Source organism: Myotis lucifugus, unplaced genomic scaffold (assembly GCF_000147115.1).
Source record: "Myotis lucifugus unplaced genomic scaffold, Myoluc2.0 scaffold_194, whole genome shotgun sequence".
Classification (NCBI taxonomy): domain Eukaryota; kingdom Metazoa; phylum Chordata; class Mammalia; order Chiroptera; family Vespertilionidae; genus Myotis; species Myotis lucifugus.
Window position 1 is genome coordinate 1,409,963 of NW_005871242.1, and position 21,060 is coordinate 1,431,022.

The window sequence follows — 21,060 nt, forward strand, 5'->3', positions numbered from 1 at the left end:
AAGAGACAAAAGAGAAGGCACAGGCAGAGAGAAGAAGGCCTCGTATGGATTGACGATTGACAGAAGCAGAGATTGAAGTGATGGTGCCACAAACCAAGGAATGCCTGGCACCACCAGAAGCTGGAAGAGGCGAGGAAAGATTCTCCCCACTACAGGCTTCCGAGGGAATATGGCCCTGCCAACACCTCCATTTTGGATCCGGTCTCTAGAACATTTAAACAACAACAACTCTGTTGTTTTAAGCCACTAAGTTTGTGCTACATGTTATAGCAGCCTTAAGAAACTAATGCAGACTGGTATTGTTATTCCCATTCACAATCGCACAGCTGGGTCCACTGCAGTGCAATGCATCTATAATAATAAAAGCGTAATATGCTTATTAGACCAGACAGCTGAACGACCTTCCAGACCACCTTCCTGTCGAAGCCAGGGCTGTGAGGGCCAAGGCAAGCCGCCATGGCTGCGAGGGCCAAGCCCCTTGCATGAATTTCATGCATTGGGCCTTTAGTGTTTTTATAATAGCCTCTGGGTCCTAGGAAAATGGTAACCTTGAATTGATTCTTCCTTTTAGGGAATTTATGATCTAAGAAATAAGTCTCTTATTTCAACTTGATGGACCCAGGGGTAACTACTGCCCATTTAGTGAAGTGACAAGGCTGGAGAGAAGTTACAGAATTTCCAGAAGTCTGTGTAGGAATTATTCTGGCTGGAAGAGCATGGCCCAGCATGCCCTTCACTGGTACTTAGCCTAGTGGCTTCATGGCGCAGCCACACCAGCAACCCCAAGGACATGGCTGTGGCTGTAACCCCACTGTCCCAGAGTTGGGAGCTTGCCCATGTCAGCCTGTCCTTAAGCAGGGCGGCCTCCTGGCCTTTCACTTCTGTCGTCTGGCATTATGTCCACTATTTCAACTCCCTTTACAAGTTAGTCTTGGTTTCCTCAGCTCATCTGAGGGTTCCACGGCGAATGATAACCAAGTTAGTGCTAGCCAAGGCCCATTTCAATAACAACCCTCTAAAAAGATATTAAGCATATAAAGTATCCATGGATCTAAAAGCACTTGAGTATAGCTTTAAGGTTAAAGCATTAACCTTAGATTCAGACAGACCTAGAGAGGACCTAACTCAGCCATTTAACAGCTATGGCAGATGGGGATCTGTAAGTGTCAACGTCCTCACTTACAAAAGTGAATCTCACTTCATGGGGTTGCTGTGAGGATTAAAAGAATGTAAAGGGCTTGCCATGGTTGGCTTAGGGTTAGGGTTAGAGTGCTGGAAGGTATCTATAATTAGTCTTCAAAGTCTTAGCATTTCAACATAGCTTTGACTTTCTTTTACTGCATTTCCCCAACCCAGGTTCCCTGATTCTTAAAATTTAGGTGGACAAAATGTGGGCACTATAGGGTTAAATTTAGCCTCTTGTGAACTATAGATTTAAGGTTTCTTTGTGGTCTACAATTAGCATTTAATTTGAATACTTGCCCTACTGCTGTTTGTTTTTCCTGCCTGAGAAATGTCAAGTGGGGTGGATGTGAAATGATCCTGACTGGGGATATTGAACATGTGAGAGTTTTAATGACAGTGGCTTTAAAAAAACTCCTACAAAACCAAGCATATGGGATCATTAAATTATTGATGATGTTTTTGCTGCAGTGGATTTATAAATAATACATGTTTAAAGGGTTATTTCCTTTACGTTTCTTTAGGGACACTAAAGAGTATTCTAGTTTGAGTTTAAAGAGAACTGACAGTTGGAGAAAGGTCAACAAAATGTTCATTCATGCAGTTTCTATGCCAAAACCCTCTTAAACTTCAAATGAAGATTATTTTATATAACCACACCAAATAGTCTCCCTTATTTTTAGAGCAGAATTTGGCAATAGATTTAATTGAGCAACGGGTTGGGGTTGGGTGGGAGGGGAGCTTGAAATAATGAGAGAAGTTTCATATTAAACAGTATTACTTTTTTTCTTAGAAAACCTCCAAACTGAAGTTAGATTCTGTGAACAAAAACAAGAAAGGAACCCATCCGTTACTCTCAGAAGCCCATCAATTATCGGACACACTAGGTCTTCAGGATATGTTATTCTAAAAAGGGATGGCATGAAGTGACTAGGGACAGAAATTGGAAAACTATGAAACCGGTTGTGATTATTTTCCGCCCAGGGTTGCCCTCCATGTGTCTGGAGGGCAGACCCATGGAGGGACAGAAATTACAGGTCCAGTTTTGTTTTATATGCATATGGGTGGGTTTGGGGGAAAGGCATATGATCCATTGTTTTAATCAGATTTATGGCCTGGAAAAAATACAGATTCACTGCTCCTTCCTTTTTCCTTTAGGAACTGGCAAAGAGGAGTGAGGAGGTCAAAGGCATGGGGGTGAGGGTGAAGGGAAGGGAGAAACTGAAGTTCTTCTGATGGTCATTAACTTCTTACCTCCCTTCAACCTTTCTACCTCTGTAAACCACAAGGAACACTAAATGTTGGCTGGTTCTGAAAGGGAAAATAAGACATTTGGGGGCGAGCTATCTGAATCTGTGCCAGTAACCTGCCTTCTGACGCACACTCTTGCTAGCCAATAAGCTCCATTCTTATCTGTGATGCCTGGCCTGCCTTGCAGACCCTGTTTCCCAGAACACTCCCATTTCACAGGGGCTATAAACCATGAACCATATACAACCCCCGAGTGGGTTGGCAGAGCTGGCACCAGACAGGCCTCTGAGTGTAATCTCACTTCCCCCATCCCAACTCACGGGGGGCTGCAAAGCCCGTGAAAAGTCCAGAAGCCTGATCCATGTTTGGGGGACAAAGGAACTAAGGGTATAAAGGGACAGCTTCGTCCATATTCATCGCTCCGGATTTGGAGACTGATTTCCCTGAGTCACGGCACTAGGGCATCTGCAAATAAAGGCTACTCTTCTGAATACCCTCTGAGTGCCTGGCTGATTAATTCTCCTGTGCCGCCTGGCAGCTTATCTGCAACAGTTCAACTATATCCTAAAAAAATAATCACTAGAATCTGAACATGAAACAGTATCAGGCAACAGTCCCGAAGACAGCCCACTAGCGTCATTCTTTAAGCCGACAGGTGACAGTTATAGAGAGGGATTGTTGGATAAAGCAAAGACACAAAGCAACAGTTAGAAAGTATGAAGGGAAAGTCAGTTAAAGCCTGACCAATAGAAACGGTTGAGGGTGGTGTTGGTGATTTGGAAAAACAGCCAACTGGATTTGGGATTTACCCTGAAACCTAGTGAGGCGTTGCCCACTCTGGGGTGTGAGGTGGCATTTTAACCATCATGGTAAAGTGTTGTCCAGAATTTTTCTCTTTATTATCGTAGGTTCTCTCCAAACTCCTCAGGACACTTCATCCAAGGACCATCTGCTAAGGGGAGAACTTGAGTAACATCTTCAGATGATATAGCTGAAGCACCTAGCTCAGCGTCTGGTCTAAATGTGGCGCTAATAAATGTTGGTTCTTGTTTTGTGCCCTTAAGACATATGAGACTAATAGAATTTTGAGGGAAGTCATTAGTCTGAACTCCGTACAATTGCAAAGTATGCTATATTTGTGATGATGTCACAGAATGTTTGGCTGGGAAGGGCTGAAGGATCATCTTCAGGGCTAACTCCTTTTCTTTCTCCGAGCTTAATTTAGGTATAATCTTATATAATAAAAGGCTAATATGCAAATAGACTGAATGACCGAATAACCAGTCGCTTTGATGAGCACTGACCACCAGGGGGTCAGTGTGCTCCCACAGGGGAAGTGCTGCTCAGCCAGAAGCCAGGTTCAGGGCTGGCGAGCGCAGCAGTGGTGGCGGGAGCCTCTCCGGCCTCCTTGGCAGTCAGACATCCCCTGAGGGCTCCCGGAGGCTGGGCTGAGGGACCTCCCTGAGTGCATGAATTTTGTGCACACATTATGAAATGATCACCATAATCAAACTAATTAGCATATCCATCATCTCACTTAGTTATGTCAGTGTAGGCAGTTAGAGTTATTAATATAAGGGGAAAAGCAAAAAAGAATGAAATAATTTTAATGAACTGGGAAGCAAGAACAAATAATAACAGAATCTCCATCTAGCTTACTGGTAAACAGACCCATTAACACACTCTAAGGGTGCTGCCACAGGCCACAGAATGGGACAGGAATCGTCCTTAGGAATGCTAAAAGCCCGGTAAGGGAAGTGGGGGAGGAAATTCCTCTGCTTGGTGATGAACTGAACAAGTGAAATGGGAGTCAGGTGATGAAATAGAGGGGCAGGGCCTCGTGTGGGAACGATTGGAAAGGTAGTTGGATTGGATAGAGGGATGAAACCCCAATAGAATTCATTTACTGGGAGGAGGGCCCAACCCAAGGCTGTGAAAAGTTAAAAATTTGGGTTGGGTAATTTAAATGGTTCTTGTCCTTTTCCTAAACCAGGGGTTGTGAACCATTTTTCTGCCAAGGGCCATGTGAGTATTTATAACATCATTCAAGGGCCATACAAAATTATCAACTTAAAAATTAGCCTGCTATATTTGGTCAAACATTTAATTAACTCACCCCTAATGCCTTGGCAGGACCTTATATGGCCTAAACCAAGAAGATAGAAGGAGAATTAACAAAAGCCATGGGGCCATGCTTCTAGCCTGCCTACCCTCTAGGTCACCGAAGGTGTGTTAATTCTTCTTAATTCACAATAAAATCTTACCATCACGTTTAAACTTCTCCACACGTGTGCATTTGTATTTCTTTCCTAACGTCGCCACAAAAGGACCTCTTGCACACACGGCAACAGATATCATGTGTGTGTGTGTGTGTGTGTGTGTGTGTGTATGATGAAAACACTTAAGATCTAGTCTCTTAGTAAATTTCAAGTATACAGTAGTCATCATGCTGTATATCAGATCACCAGAACTTACTCATTTTATAACCGAAAGTTCATACCCTTTGACCAACCTCCTTACTTTCACCCCCCCAGCTCTGAGCAATCACTCTGTTTCTGTGAGTTGGACTTTTTTAGATTCCACATATAAATGAGACCATATAGTATTTGTCTTTCTCTGTTTGGTTTATTTCACTTAGTAAATGTCCTTTAGTTTTATTCATATTATCTCAAATGGCAGGATTTCCTTTACTCATGGCTGAATAATTATCTATCTATCATCTATCTATCTATCTATCTATCTATCTATCTATCTATCTATCATCTATCTTTGATGACAAGGATGTTTAAATAAACAGAACTGTCCAGGCGGCATCCTGTGTTCAGATCATTCCTCTCGCTTTCAGGCATCTCCTCTGAGTGATGATCACTAACCTAGAAGCCCTGCAGTCAGACAAAATTCTATAAGACACTCTTATGAAGACAGAAAGAGTGACTCATATTTTAGAAAGTTTTCTAATAACAAGGTTAAGCCTTGATTAGAGAACTCAGTGAATCAGAAGACATTTTTTTGGGACCTAGCATACATTTTACCTCTGGTCAGAGCTCAGTAAATGTGTGTTTATTCCCCTAAGAATGAAGGTTAAGACTGTGCTACAAAAATGCCTCCTGAGCCGGGCAATGTTTTCCATCCTCCCTCTGTCCTGTCTGCCTAGCGTCCCCTCACTGCTTTTCCTCACAGTTCTCACATGAAAAGTGATCTAGGGTGACAGGAAATGGGGTGACTCATCTGACATCAGACAGTTCTTTTGATTTGTCCTTTTCATTGGCCTCAGTCTCGGATACTCGGAACCACCGTGTTGTTTGTGGATGTTTTTATTTTGCAGAAGACACACATGGACTGCAGCGCGACTCCGATGATTTCAAGGTCTGATGCGCGTGGCTGTCAGACAGCTCTTTGTTTTCCACAATCCTTTGACTAGAAAAAGCAATCACAGTGTGTTTTACTCATGCTGACCAGCAAGGGCCAGGGGTGCCTTCACTGTGGTTTGTGTCTCTGGTTGTATATATTCATACCGTTCTTTAAAGGTAGGTTTTGTTTCTGTTTTATCTCATAATCTCTTCTTAGTTACATATATTTACTCTTCTAGTTGTGCTTGGTTGAGCAGAGAGATGAACTATTCTACGGGTAAATATGTAGTGTCTGCGCAGGAATTACTGTTGTTACAGCTGTTAACCTATTTTTTATTGGTTAAGTTTAACGTGGAAAATAGGATATTGGGGGTGGGATGAGGAGGACGGTGAAGCATTTTAAACCCTATTTTATTTTATTTTCCCAATTAAAACATGGTAATAATAATAATGACGCAGTTTTCTATCCACCTGTGCCACAGATGTATTCAACTTATTTATTTGTATTTGTACTTAATACTTTTTCAAAACGGATCTATTTGTTAGCTGGTACTATTACTCGGAGTATGAACTCTTCCGTTTTGTAGGTAGTCATCTTTGTTTTGGGAAACATGTCATATTACGATGCTGAAATGTGTCCTGAGAGTAAGATCATTCATTTTAAAAGTTGAGACTTAGAAACGGACAACAGCTGCTCTGCCTGGACAAAACCACACCGCCATGTGCTGCCGGCTGTGCAGGGATTTGCTCTTCAAGACTCACGGCGGGTTTCTCTAAAATGTCTCAAAGGGAAAAGAATGTCTCACGGGGGGTGGGGGGGAATGGGTAAGGGGGAGGATTTTTGATTGTCTGTTTTATACAGACATATTTCTACCATTATTAATTATGATGTCAAGAATGATGTTTTACTTTTAAAATTGTTCTTTTCTGCTGAAATTTCAGTGTTTCCAAAAGCTTTTGTCAAACGACTCTTTTTATTCAATGTTATAACACCTGTCCTTTTTTTCATTTTTACCTAATTATTTTTTCAGTTTCTTTAATGATTTTTTTTCTTTCAGGGTGTAAATATTGTCAACACATTGATAGAATAATATTTCAGCTGTCAAATTTGAAATGTATAAGGGAAAATATAGAGGGGGTATTAATGAAGTGAATTATGGCAAATGAAAGCAAGTAACCTACTTTCAATGCATTCTTAGAAAAACACAAAGAGGTAGGCATTAAACTAGTGTCTAAAATTAAGCAACTGAAAATGCTATTACTTAAGAACCAATTTTGCATTATTTAAAAAAAAAGTTTAAGTAATTTTGCCTTAAAAGCCTTGCATTCTCACAAATCCCCACAATAATTAAATTTCAAAGTTGATTTTAAGAAAGAGTGTGGCTTGTGAAGACCTTAATGATCTTACTAGCTATTCAGTTCGCAGCTAGACATCTTGCTAGGTGAAGAAACAGGTCAGGGGGATCACTATTTTGACAGGAAAGGGCAGGACTATCCCTTAATTACTGGATCAGTAAGACTGTGAGCTGCTTTCAGTGACATACGCCAAGATGAGAGCTATGTCTCTCGTTATGTTTGTGGTGCCTTAGACTTTGAAAAGCGCGTTTACTAACATCATTTCCTTGGCGATAGTCCTGAGATGTAAGCATTCCTGTTTTTGTCTTGGACTCCTCACTGCCCGACCCCCCAGTGGTGGAAGCCGCCAGAGACTCCCCAGCATCCTCTCTGCTTCTCTACTTTCCCCCTCTGTTTGGCTTGCAGATGGCGCAGGCTGTGCATCGGAGGAGAGACTCTTTCACAAACTGTTTTCGCATTATAACCAGCTCATCAGGCCCGTGGAAAATGTTTCTGAGCCCGTCACGGTGCATTTTGAAGTGGCCATCACACAGCTGGCCAATGTGGTAAGTGCCTCAAGTTCACCACCTGTGCCTCAAGGAGCCCCGACTCTGAGGGATCAGAGTCCCCAACCATTCTACTTCCTGCACATGGGAGACATGGGAATTATAAAAATACAGGTCATGCACTACACAGCTCCAGGGGATGTCAATCACATGGACTGTGATGCTAAAAACATAAACCATGCATGGCGACATTGGCCAAGGTTCATTCTATCTTCCTATTTCACCGTCCTTAGCCTGTGGTTTCTTCCCTCAGTGTTGCCTCATGGTCCAAGGTATTAATTCTACCTTACGTATTGGTAGAATTCTCCAGGAAATCCTACTGGAACTGGACATTTCTTTTCTGGGAGGTTTTAAATGAGCCATTCATTTTTAAATAGATACAGGTTATTCAGACAATCAACTTCATCTTTGAATTTAGATAGTTTGTGGCTTTTGAAGAATTGGTCTTTTTTTTTAAGCTGTTGAATGTATGATAAAGTTATTCTTAGTACTGTTTTCTCTATTCTTTTTAATGGCTCCAGGATCTGTAGTGATAGCTATTTTATTCCTGATATTGGTGATTTGTGTCTTCTCTCTTTTTATTTTTGTCAACCTTGCTAGAGGTTTATCTATTTTGCTGTCCCCACAAAGAATTAGCTTTTTGTTTTATTAATTTTCTTTATTGTTTTCCATTTCAATTTCATTTCTGCTCTTACATTTATTTTTTCCTTCCTTATGCTTGCTTTATGTTATGCTTCTTTTTCTAATTTATTGAAGTTGAAACTTTGGGTTATTATTTGAGACCATTTCTCATTTCTTACGTAAGAATTTAATGCTATAAAATGTCTTCTCTGCATTGTTTTTAGTTACTTCCCTCATATTTTGATATGTTTTCACTTACATGTATTTAAAAATTTTTTCTTTGAGACATTCTCTTTGGTCACTGATTATTTAGAAGTGACTTGTTTAATATTCTTGGATTTAGAGGTTTTCCCATATCTTTTTGTTATTGATTTCTATACTTGATCTTAGCCAAAAGGCCAAGAAACAATTGTTATAGATTTCTAGTTTGATTCCATATGGTCAGAAAGCACAGTGCATAATTTCAATTATTTTAAATTTGTTGAGGTTTGTATTATGGCACATAATATGAAAAAAATGTGTCTGCTGCTGTTTTGAGTAGAGTGTTCTATATGTCAATCTTATGGTTGATTATTTTTTCAGATCTTCTATATTTACGCTATTTTCTAGTAGTTCTATTGGTTGCTGAGAGGGGGACTGAAGTCTCCAGCTATAATTGGGGACTTGTCTGTTTCTTCTTTCAGTTTTATCAGTTTTTATTTCATGTATTTTGAGACTCTGTTGTTTGATGTGTGTACAGTCAGGAACATTCTAACATCCTGGTGGACTAATCCTTTACCATTATGTTAATGTCCCTCTTTGTCTCTAGTAATTATTTTTCCTCTTCAGAAGTAAGACTTTGCCAGATATTAATATAACTGTTCTTTTTAAAAAATATATTTTTATTGATTTCAGAGAGGAAAGGAGAGGGAGAGACAAAGAAACATCAATGATGAGAGAGAATCATTGATCCACTGCTTCCTGCACACTCACCACTGACTACTGAGCCCGCAACCAGGGAATGTGCCCTGACTGGGAATTGAACATCGAACTGGTGACCTCCAGTTCATAGGTTGACACTCAACCACTGAGCCACGCCGGCTGGACAATATAACCATGCTTCTTGGTGTGTTGAAGGCTATCTGTTCTTATGTGAGGCACCAGAAGTCCCTGTGGACCATGTTCATTGTTGTCACTGAGCCATGGTGAGCTCTGGAGATAGCTCAGTGATGCAGTACAGCCAGGATGCACAGTCACCAACTCTCTTCTAGAAGGTTCTACACCCTCTGTTACTGTCTGAGCTGCCAGGTTGGCCTTAGAGATTTCTACATGGAGTGTATTTGCTGTTCTACAGAATGACTTGGCCACAGGTTTACTGGGTGGATGATCTTTTGGTGTATGAGTATGTCCACTCCCCCCCTGCCCCCCGCCCCCTGCAGCGCACGCTCGCGCGCACACACACACACACACACACACACACACACACCCAGGACAAAGCCCCTATCCAGTGCTTTTGATCGCTTGGCATATCTAAAATGACAAAGGCCTTGCAAAATGTAGCACACCTGGCCTTTCTGATCACAATCTCTGCTGCTCTAGAAGTTAATCCATTTGAAATTGTAACTCAAAATCTTTAATGCAGGTGGGGTATCATCTAATTTATTTCCCCAAGAAAAAGATACAGGTTAATGGTCCCGGGAATGTGGAGTGGTATTGTGGGTCTCTGGCCTCTCCAGCTGGGCTGTCTGCTAACAGTGCCCATAGCCACTGGTGTGGTCTGGAATTGGACATAGAACAGGACTTGCCAGACCAAGTCTTGATCCATAAAGTTGGGTAACACCTCTGAAAGAGTCCATATCTCACGGAGCTTCACCAGCCTGTGGAAGTGGAAGTGAGAAAGTAGGGATAATGTCAGGACAATATCAACACCTAATTTTTTTTAATGATATTTATTTTTATTTTTAAATATATTTCTTTATTGACTTCAGAGAGAAAGGGAGAAGGAGAGAGAAATAGAAATATCAATGATGAGAGAGAATCATTGATCGGCTGCCTCCTGCACACCCCCCACTAGGGATCGAGCCTGAAACCCAGGCATGTGCCCTTGGCTGGAATCAAACCTGGGACCCTTCAGTCCACAGGCTGACGCTCTATCCACTGAGCCAAGCCAGCTAGGGCAACACCTGATTTTAATTCTTTGAACACAATGTACTAATGTGCAGAAGGAAGCAATCTTTGGAAGATGCTTATGACAGTTACCCCCAAGACCTTTCTGGACTTTAGAGCTTATCCATTTTTGACTGACAGCCAATACATTTATTGACATGGCCTCTGCTGAAATCTGTAGGTCACAAGGTAACCCTCTAATGAGCAGAAGGCACAAACTTTAGGTTTGGGTAATTGTCAAGCCCTGGACTACTTGGCCAATGGATAATCCAGTTCTTTGCTTTCTCTGACCAATAGGAAACCATGAATATAACTTCTTTTGTTGACCTTTTAGAACCTGAGGTTTACCATGACTTGACACAAACCCATTTGTAGAAGGAAGCTTGGCAATGTCTCCAGCTAGTTTTTCAGGGGAGCTGGAGAACTGCAGAGCAGCGCAGTGAACCAGAGCAGGCTGGTGTCTGAGGTCTGGCCGCAGCTTTTGTGGCCACAGTTGAACTCATCTACTCTTAAGGGTGTTCATGTGCCTTGGGAAGCAAGGTTGGTAAGTTTTGGGAACCTACTGAGTAACCATCACTAAACCTCAGGCTGTTGTGTTATAAGGCTGCTGAAGGCTCTGGATGTGTCTTCAATAGCTTTCCCTCTGAGAGTTGGTAGCTGCTTATGAACACATTATATTTGGGATATCAGCCTGCAATGCTTTTCTTCCAGATAACCCCATGACTCTCTTCAGGTCATTTAGGTACCTGCTGAGACTACTTCCTGCTTAGAAGCCTTTTTAGTTCATCCTGTCTAAAACAGATGTGTGTGTGCATGTCTGTGTGTGCACATGCATGTGTATGTCTGCACACACACATCACCCCATCCCTCATTTTTCTCCATAGGATCTATCACTATCTTACATTATATTATATACCTATTATTGATTTTCTGTCTCCCCAATAACAGCTAAGACACACGAAGGTAAGGATTTCCCCCATCTTATTTACTACTGTAGTCCCAGCATTATAGAGCACATAGTAGGTACTCAGTAAATATTTATGTAGATAATGATTGAAGCAATCAGCAATGGCTTGGGTGATGTGCTGTGAGGGAGTGGCAGGTTGCAGCTGGAAAACTCCATGGTGAGCTGAGGCTGACATTTCAAAGGGCAATTCGGCTCAGGACTCAGAGCCTGTGCAAGCATGTCAAACTCGCTGCCCGCGGGCTGTATGACTCCTTTATTTGGTCTGTGTTAGTCTTTGAGTTTGACATGCTTGCTGTAGAGTGTTGAGGAAGGGAGGTTTTTCAGGAAATTGAGAAGACCATAAAAACAATGAACCAGGTTCAGATACCTACCACCTTCTGTGGTAGTTTTCCTCCCTCCTTACCACTCTCCCTCTGCTCTCCCTTCTTTCCTTTCATGGGCTCAGAAACCTTTATAGGCTATGGTGATCAGAAAGGCTTCACAGAAGTGGTGAGTCTTAAATCACATTTGAAAGACAGTCTTTAAGCCACATTTTCTTTCAAAGTCAACAGGGTTGAGGTCAGATGTGGAATATCATATTTCTGGCTGCTTTTTACAAGTTGACTTTTCAATCTTCTTTGTTTCCCTCTATTAACATGAATAACTCAGATTTGGCTCTTTTTAGTAGTAATTCTTGTTCTAAGATCCACCTCTATTAACAATACATTTGAGGCTAAAAATATTGTTTCTTCTTCCCAGGATGAAGTAAACCAGATCATGGAAACCAACCTGTGGCTACGTCATGTATGTGTCTACATCACATGTCCTCTTGGACCTGTGTTACTCATGGGTCAGCCTAACAATGCCCGATGGATAAAAATCCAGTAGCATACCCTCTTTCCATCTCCACCTTGTGAGAGAGCATACAATATCACCTTTCTCCAAAGCCTGAAGTTCAGCTCTGTGAATAGCTGGCTTGATGCAAGCTCCACAGGTGCAGGAACCTAGTGACAAGGTTCTCTGAGATAGAAACTCTGTCCTTTCTTGTTTCTGCTCGCAAATCTTCTGTTTTCATCTGTAGCTTGAGCTCCAGAGTCAGGTGTCTGCCCTCTCTTTGATCCTGCTCAACTAATCCTGGAGAAGTCAGTAGCTGAGCATGACAGCATGTGGGTTAGGGTCCCACCAGCTGGTTTTAGGTTATACCATTTTGCTTTTTCCCTTGTATTAATCTTTTACTCAGATTTTGTAACAAACTCATCATCGCACACTTGAACAACCTTTCCAGTCTCAGAAATGAGTTGTACTCCAGTGTGAATATAGTACATGGAACATGGAAGTTGAGCCTAGAACCATGGCCAGCTAATTAATAATCACTATTTATTAGATAATTTATATTTTCCAAAATTAGCTCAGCTACTTATCCCCCTATTTTGTTGATTTAATCTCCCAATTTTTGATAGAACCCAATGTACTCTTCAGTTAAGAACTTATTTTTCAAAAGTACTGCTGAACAAACATAGAATTAACATTGGAAGAAATTTGTTAAGAAAAATTTTTTTAAAGCTGACTTCTATTTCCTTTAGATCTGGAATGATTACAAATTGCGCTGGGACCCAACGGAATTTGATGGCATTGAGACTATTCGTGTTCCTGCAGATAAGATCTGGAAGCCTGACATTGTTCTCTATAACAAGTACGGGAGTCGACAGCAGTAGTCTCTAAAGTTGCTTTTGGTACATGCTGACCCATACATAGCAAAGGGGATATTACTAATGGTCTGATTTATCTTGCAGTGCTGTTGGTGACTTCCAAGTCAAAGGCAAGACAAAAGCTCTTCTTAAATACGATGGCATGATAACCTGGACTCCACCAGCTATTTTTAAGAGTTCCTGTCCTATGGATATCACTTTTTTTCCTTTTGATCATCAAAATTGTTCCCTGAAATTTGGTTCCTGGACATATGACAAAGCTGAAATTGATCTTCTGATCATTGGATCTAAAGTGGATATGAATGATTTTTGGGAAAACAGTGAATGGGAAATTGTTGATGCTTCTGGCTATAAGCATGACATAAAATACAACTGTTGTGAAGAGATATACACAGATATAACCTATTCTTTTTACATTAGAAGATTGCCAATGTTTTACACCATTAACCTGATCATCCCCTGTCTCTTTATTTCATTTCTAACTGTGTTGGTCTTTTACCTTCCTTCTGACTGTGGTGAAAAAGTGACACTTTGCATTTCAGTTCTGCTCTCTCTGACTGTGTTTTTGCTGGTAATCACAGAAACCATCCCATCTACATCTCTTGTGATCCCACTGGTGGGTGAATACCTACTGTTCACCATGATCTTTGTCACCCTGTCCATCGCGGTGACTGTATTTGTGTTGAACATACACTATCGCACTCCAACAACACACACCATGCCCGACTGGGTGAAGATGGTTTTCCTCCAGCTGTTGCCCCAGATCCTGATGATGAAGAGACCTCTGGATAAGACGAGGAAGACAAGTTCTGATAAAAACCCCAAAAGCATTTCCGGTAGGCCTACCAAAGTCAAGTTTGATAATCGCAGAGAACCCAAACTTCTGAAAGAATGCTGCCACTGCCATAAATCACATCAGCTTGCCACCAGCAAGAGAAGATTAAGTCATCAGCCTCTACAGTGGATGACAGGAAATACGGAGCACTCACCTGAAGTCGAAGATGTGATTAACAGTGTTCAATTCATAGCAGAAAACATGAAGAACCAAAATGAAACAAAGGAGGTAAATGCATGTCTCCTCTAGCCTGTCCACCTGCAGCAGGCCTAGGGACACTTTATAACATGGTCAGATCTTCGGAGTCAGCTCTGTTTACCAGAGGGTCAGGCAGCATTACTCTAAGACCCAGTTCTGTTATTACACAGTTATGGGTGGACTGACCTGGGGTCAGGCAGCCCCAGAGCAAATACCCACCTCCAGCAATGTTAACTCAAGTGAAATCCGGTTAAAATAAACATTCAGGGCCACCTTGGTTAATGAAACGAATGAAGCTGTTGCACAAGAAAGTGTCAGACAAGAGGTGGAGAGGGGAACGCTGCCCACGGAGGGGAAAGAGAAATGACTATAGAGCAGCTTGCAATCTGAGGGCGGTGGGAGGAAAGTGGGGGTGAATCCTCCACAGCTCAATCCTGCTTATTCTACTTCAGAAGGATTTAGGTGCTGATTGAATGAGCACCAGGGATATTTTTAGCATCAACGTATTCTGCTCCCGGTGCCTAGAGTCTAACTATAGTACCATGGGCATCCTCCATCCTCCAAAGAAAGAGATCAAGAAAATCACACCCACTTTCCATACCATAAGGGTGACTAGTTGAGGGCATCTGAAAACTCACGCTGGGTGCCTGATTTTGCCCTCATATTGCAATTACCAGCATCGTATCTCCTAGCGAAAGGATAGCTCAAGATCTAAAGTCTGCCCTGGGGGTGCAGGGGACGATACTGTGACTGCGTGTCACTCAGGTGGGGGTGGGGTGCATCACAGGACAAGTGAGCCGAGAACTCCCCTCTATGGTGACACCTTCATAAAATCTAGGGGAGAGTTGCTCTTGACTTAATCATCACCAGGGAGGGCTCTCAAGACACAAACGGAGATTTTGGCAGAAGTTAGGACAGTGATGGCGAACCTATGACACGCGTGTCACCTCTGACACTCATTTTTTTGGTTGATTTTCTTTGTTAAATGGCATTTAAATATATAAAATAAATATCAAAAATATAAGTCTTTGTTTTGCTATGGTTGCAAATATCAAAAAATTTCTATACGTGACACGGCACCAGAGTTAAGTTAGGGTTTTTCAAAATGCTGACACGCCGAGCTCAAAAGGTTCGCCATCACTGAGTTAGGAGATCAAAAACTGGAAGGCTGTGAGAAAGGCGATGAACTCTCCATCACCAGCGTGATCTGGAGGTCTAGAGGGCTGCCTGCTCCTGGTAAGGGGGTCCTCCTTCATGCTGCATGTCCTACCCTCCCTGCCTCAAACCCGTTTCCCAAGACTTGCCAAGGGGACAGGTATCCACTGATGCCAATGACGAGAACCGCACTTTCTGAGCAGCTATTTCTCGGGAGTGCTCCTTGCAGTCCGGAACGGTCCTTTGGCCCACGGAATGCTGGCCTGCTCTGTAGCCAGCTGCCCAAAGCACTAACCGGTGTGAGGATCCACCCTCCTCAGGCAAAACAAAAGCCCTTCTGCGTGCTCTGTAGAGTTAACCAAAATAATACCAATATTTGCTTTAGAATTTGCCAGGAGCATTTCTTTGAAAAGGAAGAAGCTTATTTGTGAAACAGAGCACATTTCCTACGGTTTTGATTTTTAAAACTTGATTTGATTTTTTTTGTCTTGTTTTGTTTGGCTTTCAGGTAGAAGATGACTGGAAATATGTGGCCATGGTGGTGGACAGAGTATTTCTTTGGATCTTTATCATTGTCTGCGTGTTTGGAACTGCAGGGCTATTTCTCCAGCCGCTGCTGGGGAACACGGGAAAATCTTAAGGATTCGATCTTTTGAAATTTGCAGATGCTGTATGTGTTGTGTGTTCCCTACCACAAAGAAAGGGACAGAAAGCTTCCCATCTAAGTGCCCCATCTACTGACGCTGATGACTAGACGGGAAAAGAGGACTTGATTGAAAAGGAGGAGCCTGGCTGCCCTCCTCTGTAGCACGACGCTGGAGCCCAGAGCTGGCAGCACCCCCAGGCCTCTCTCGTCTGGACATGTTCAGCTTCCAGGGCCATGATGAGCCATAATACAGCGAACCACGTCATCAGCATCAAGCCACACTACAGAGGGGTTCTGCGGTCCCTCCAGTTTATGCTGCTGATCAGCAGAATGACACATGCCAGACATGAAACTCTGGAGCGTGGCCTTGCTGACGTGTGCAATGCTCGTGAACTCTGTGGGCTTGCTTTCTGGTGCATGTCTCTGTGATGTAGCTCACACACCAGCATGATCTCATACAGTAGTTAGCACAAAGTAATGGCGGGTAGTCACAGTCGATCTCAGCAGGCTGTGTTTAATTAGCATTCATCGGGCCAGAAACTTGAGTGGTAACCCAGCACTGTGCTAGGCATCGCAAAGGTGACAGAAATAGGCTGCCCCCGGCAGTCCCAGCTCTTTAGGGAAACACAAACACAAAGATCTCCAGGACTAGGTGTCACCTGGGGAAGGAACTAGAGCAATCAAAATAGGAGAACATGGGGTGGGGTGGCCAGGCAAACCTAACGCAACCTTTGTTGTCTTTTCTCATCAACAATTTCCATTTGTTCATTGTAGCTGAGACCGAAAATAAAGTTATTTCTTCTGTCAGAAATTGTGATCTGTACCTTTTGGAGCAATTCCTTTTCTGAGAGGGAACCCTTTGGAAACTCTGTTTTATTCCACTCAAATTTATTATCTTCTTGTTTGTTATATAAATAGTATCCGAACAATTTAAAAGACATATTTTAAAGCAGAAAAAAGAAATCTGCCCTAACAAATGAACTACTTTTATTTTTGCCTTTTCCCTTCTGGTCCTTGCCTATATGCATCTATACTTTTTCTTTTAAAAAAATATTTTTATTGATTTCAGAGAGGAAGGTGGGAGAGGGAGAGAGAAAGAGAGAGAGAGAGAGAGAGAGAGAGAGAGAGAGAGAGAGAGAGAGAGAGAGAATAAGAGGGAATCATTAATCGCCTGCCTCCTGCACGTCCCCTGCTGGGGATTGAGGCCACAAGCCAAGCATATGCCCTGACTGGGAATCAAACCATGACCTCCTGGCTCATAAGTTGATGCTCAACCACTGAACCACGCTGGCCGGGCCACATATCATTTTTTACACTTCAATTTTACCTTGCAATTTTGTATTTTTCTGGTTTCTCAAAACACTATATTAGCAACATTCCTTCATGATGTTACATAGTCTTGAAGTATACTTTTAAAGATTTCACAATCTTCATTGCGCTGATTCACCATGGTTTCTATTACCCCATGTTAATGCTTGCTTGTCTGTCTCACGCTGGAGCATAAGGCAGTATGTGGCACACCATGCAGAGGTATTGAATTTGAATTACTCTGTTTTAAAGTATTTTTACTCCCTCTCATATTTGTGATGGAAGTACCTATTGTTTTATCTTTCTATCTTTACATTGGATTGGTTGTTACTTGATACTTTTTTTTTTACTATCAAATCAATTCAATATTTAATTTTAAAAAAGGTTTAATGGCCCTGAATGATGTTTCCCAGTGGTTAGAGCACACCCAAAGGTCAAGAATTTTATTTCCGGTCAAGGGCATGTACCTGGGTGCAGGTTCACCTCTGGCCCCAGTTGGGGCAGGTGCAGGAGGCAACCAATTGATGTGTCTCTCTCATATCAATGTTTCTCTCTCTCTCTTTTTCCCTCCTTCCTTCCCTTCCACTCTCTCTAAAAAGCAATGGGAAAAATATCCTCAGGTGAGGATTAACCAAAAAACAGTTTTAGTGATGGTAAAATACATATAGCATAAATTTATCATCTTAACTATTTTTAAGTATAAAATTCAGTAGTATTAAAACATTCATAATATAGTGCAATCATCACCACCATTCATCCATAGAACTCTTTCATGTTGCGAAACTGGAACTGCATCCATTAAACAACAACTCTTCATGCTTCTCCCCCCTGCACTGGTAATTACTTTTTCACTTTGTGTCTATGAATTTGACTATTCTTGTATCTCTTATAGGTGGATTAATACAGTATTTCTCGTTTTACAATTGGCACATTTCACTTAGCATAATGTCTTCAAGTTTCATCTAGCATGTCAGAGTTCCTTGCTTTGTGTATGTATATGCAATATTTTATTTGTCCACTCATTTGTCAGTGGGCACCTGGGTTGGGTTGCTTCCACCTTTTGGCTTTTGTGAATAATGCTGCTGTGACTATGAATGTACGGTTGCTTCCACCTTTTGGCTTTTGTGAATAATGCTGCTGTGACTATGAATGTACGAATATGCCTTGCTGTAATTCTAATTTTAATTTTTTTAAGGAACTGCCATTGTGACTGCATCGTTTTACATTTCCACTCACAATCCACCAGGGTCTCATTTTCTTCACACTATTGAACGCATTTCCCCATATTCATCAGGGCAGAGTCTGGTGGAGGGAGGTGCCAGCGGTGGGAGAAGGAAGATGTCGACTTTGAGTAACACGGAGGCACCATCTGAGGGCCCAGAGAGCATTTATTGGGATGTCCCCACTCTCCCCAACTTTCCCAAGGCCTAGGGTGTGCCTCTTGCGTGTGGTGAGGGGCTGGGCAGTAAGAACAGGAGCACACCAACTGAGCACGGCCCCTTGCCCACCCCCCCTTTGACTGGAACTATCATCTGAACCCTCCAGCGGTACCAGCCATTCTGGACTGGAGATGCTATTACATGCCTTTTACATGAATGCACGCATACACACACACACACACACACACACACACACACACACACACACATATTTCTAGTTGGTGTTTGGAAAAGTCTAAAAGGGCTATTGTCATGTAGGGCCTGGGGGTAGGGGTCCTATAATGTGTGGGACAGACCAACGTAGGATTTTCCCCCATCAAACCACCTGAAAACCTCCCTGTGAAAAAGTAGAACCCTCTTGAGGGTATGAGTTTGGAGCACAGGCCTGTGAAGGCGCATGCTTAGCAGGCGTGTTGAGGGGCAGCCACACATTTTCACTGGGTCCCTCTGGGTGGCAGGAGCATCCATCCTGCCGGAGAAACAATAAGGCTGACCCCTCCCCACTCCTCCAGCCTCCGAGGGTGGAATTTTGCGGGTGAAGAGGATGTTAGAAGGCTGCTCATTTTCACAACTTATGACCTTCTTTCTGTGATTTCCCCTTGGAGACTGCAGTTCCTCTGTCCTGCACGGATCTCCTCTTGTTGCCCAAAGCTGGAACCCTCTTCGAGCCTTCAGGGCCATGTCTCCCTTGAGGACAGGCCAGGCTGCTTTGCCCCAAAGCACTTTCTCTGCCCAGAGGTGCGACAATGTGCATCCGTGGATGTGTTGCTGCCCTCGGCTACTTTTCCCAAACCTAAGATTGTCCACAAACCAAAGGAATCATGTTACTTCGATTTTCACTATGATTTTATTGCCATACTGAGCAGAAAGTCTTAATACAAAGAAGGAATATGTGTCAGGTTAAACACAAATGAGAGTCACCATGGCTATTAATGAAATAAATACACTTTAATACAAAATAGGAGGTGCTTCCATGAAAGAATTATGACACAACCAGAAAGGTCTTTCCCAGCATAGAGACACTGCTCTTTGGAAATTACAGGGTTCTAGTGTAGCTGGTTAGAGACCAGCTTTAAAGGGACCAAGGTAGGAGTCTTTATAACTGCTGCGTGTCATGGACACAGGCGATCCCACTACATGTATCCCTGGACAGGTGGAGAGATCAGCTGTCATCATCTCACCCCAGGGATTATTCTTAACACTGAGGACTAGAAAGCCAGATAGTATGTCTCCTTGTACAACACAGCATAAACTATGCATCACCCTCTCTGGTGTACTCTGTCAAAAATATTACACTGGAATTATAGTTGTAACTTCCAATTTTCAGAACATACAGGAGACAGAAGAACAAGCTAAGTGACACCAGAAGCCAGCAACCAGACAAATACGAAACATGAGACATTCTTGGGGAAAACTGACCTAGTCTTTTCAACAAGTCAGTGACAAGAATTAAAATAGATTTAAGAGGCACACCACTATGGATTAAATCCTATTGTAGACAATCTGGCTATAAATTTAGGTTGTTTTCGAGAGATGGAAACTTAAATATGGAATTATTAATTTTTCTAAGTATGATAATAGTATTTTTAAAACTTTAAAATATATATTTTTATTTATTTCAGAGTGGAAGGGAGAGGGAGAGAGAGAGATAGAAACATCAATGATGAGAGAGAATCATTGATCAGCTGCCTCCTGCAGGCCCCATACTAGGGATTGAACCCACAACCTGGGCATATGCCCTGACCGAGAGTCAAACAGTGATCTCCTGGTTCATAAGTCGATGCTCAACTACTGAGCCACACAGGCCAAGCTAAAAACTTTTTTAAAAAATTAAAACAATTTTTAAAAAATCTTTATTTTTGAAAGTATTATATAGGTCCTCCTTTCCCCCAATTAACCTCTTCTAATCCGCTCCCAACCCACCCCCAGGCCCTCACCATCCCATTGTCTGTGTCCACGAATTGCTCATTAAAAACATTTTGATCTAAGAAAAAGTTTAAGGTATGTGCTGAAAATCACACACAGAGAACTGGAAATATTGGAGGATTGAGCAAGAGTAAAAATTTGTCTTTATTTTAAATGAAAAACCCAATACAAACTTGCTGGTACTGGTTTAATTAATCAATTGAGTCTTGACTATGTACACAGCTCTATTAGATGCTGTTGGGAATATAACAGAGGGTTATATTATGATATAGGCAAGGCCATAAAATTCACTTAATGAAATACTAAAGAACAATTGCCTTCTAAACCATATAGCAGAAACTGAAAACATCATGGATTTTCAGAGACAGGGAGTTCAGGGGGGCCCATGTGCTCTGTAAAGGCTTCATGAGGAGGTGGAGTGGTAGCAAAGATCTGGAGAGTGAGAACA

The 21,060-nt window shown here is 42.1% G+C and overlaps 1 protein-coding gene across 3 annotated transcripts; it reads left to right on the forward strand.

Moving 5' to 3' along the window:
* Positions 1-5,554: 5,554 nt before the first annotated feature.
* CHRNA6 (cholinergic receptor nicotinic alpha 6 subunit) lies at positions 5,555-16,735 on the forward strand. Of its 3 annotated transcripts, none has more exons than XM_023760816.1 (6): positions 5,555-5,964; positions 7,554-7,684; positions 12,156-12,200; positions 12,980-13,089; positions 13,190-14,168; positions 15,802-16,735. In XM_023760816.1, exons 3-6 carry the CDS (start codon positions 12,174-12,176, stop codon positions 15,931-15,933), a joined length of 1,248 nt encoding a protein of 415 aa, XP_023616584.1. In that variant the 5' UTR covers positions 5,555-5,964; positions 7,554-7,684; positions 12,156-12,173; the 3' UTR covers positions 15,934-16,735. The 3 variants fall into 3 exon arrangements, with proteins under 3 accessions (XP_023616584.1, XP_006097092.1, XP_023616583.1); XM_006097030.3 differs by having other exon boundaries at positions 5,882-5,960; positions 7,545-7,684; XM_023760815.1 differs by lacking the exon at positions 12,156-12,200 and having other exon boundaries at positions 5,882-5,960; positions 7,545-7,684.
* The last annotated feature ends 4,325 nt before the right edge of the window (positions 16,736-21,060 follow it).

Excerpts from the sequence above, each read along its gene's own strand:
- CHRNA6 (XM_006097030.3), top strand. The coding sequence starts at position 5,882 with ATGCTGACCAGCAAGGGCCAGGGGTGCCTTCACTGTGGTTTGTGTCTC. Across the intron at positions 7,685-12,155 it reads TCACACAGCTGGCCAATGTG|GATGAAGTAAACCAGATCAT; the intron begins GTAAGTGCCTCA and ends TCTTCTTCCCAG. Across the intron at positions 12,201-12,979 it reads CCAACCTGTGGCTACGTCAT|ATCTGGAATGATTACAAATT; the intron begins GTATGTGTCTAC and ends TATTTCCTTTAG.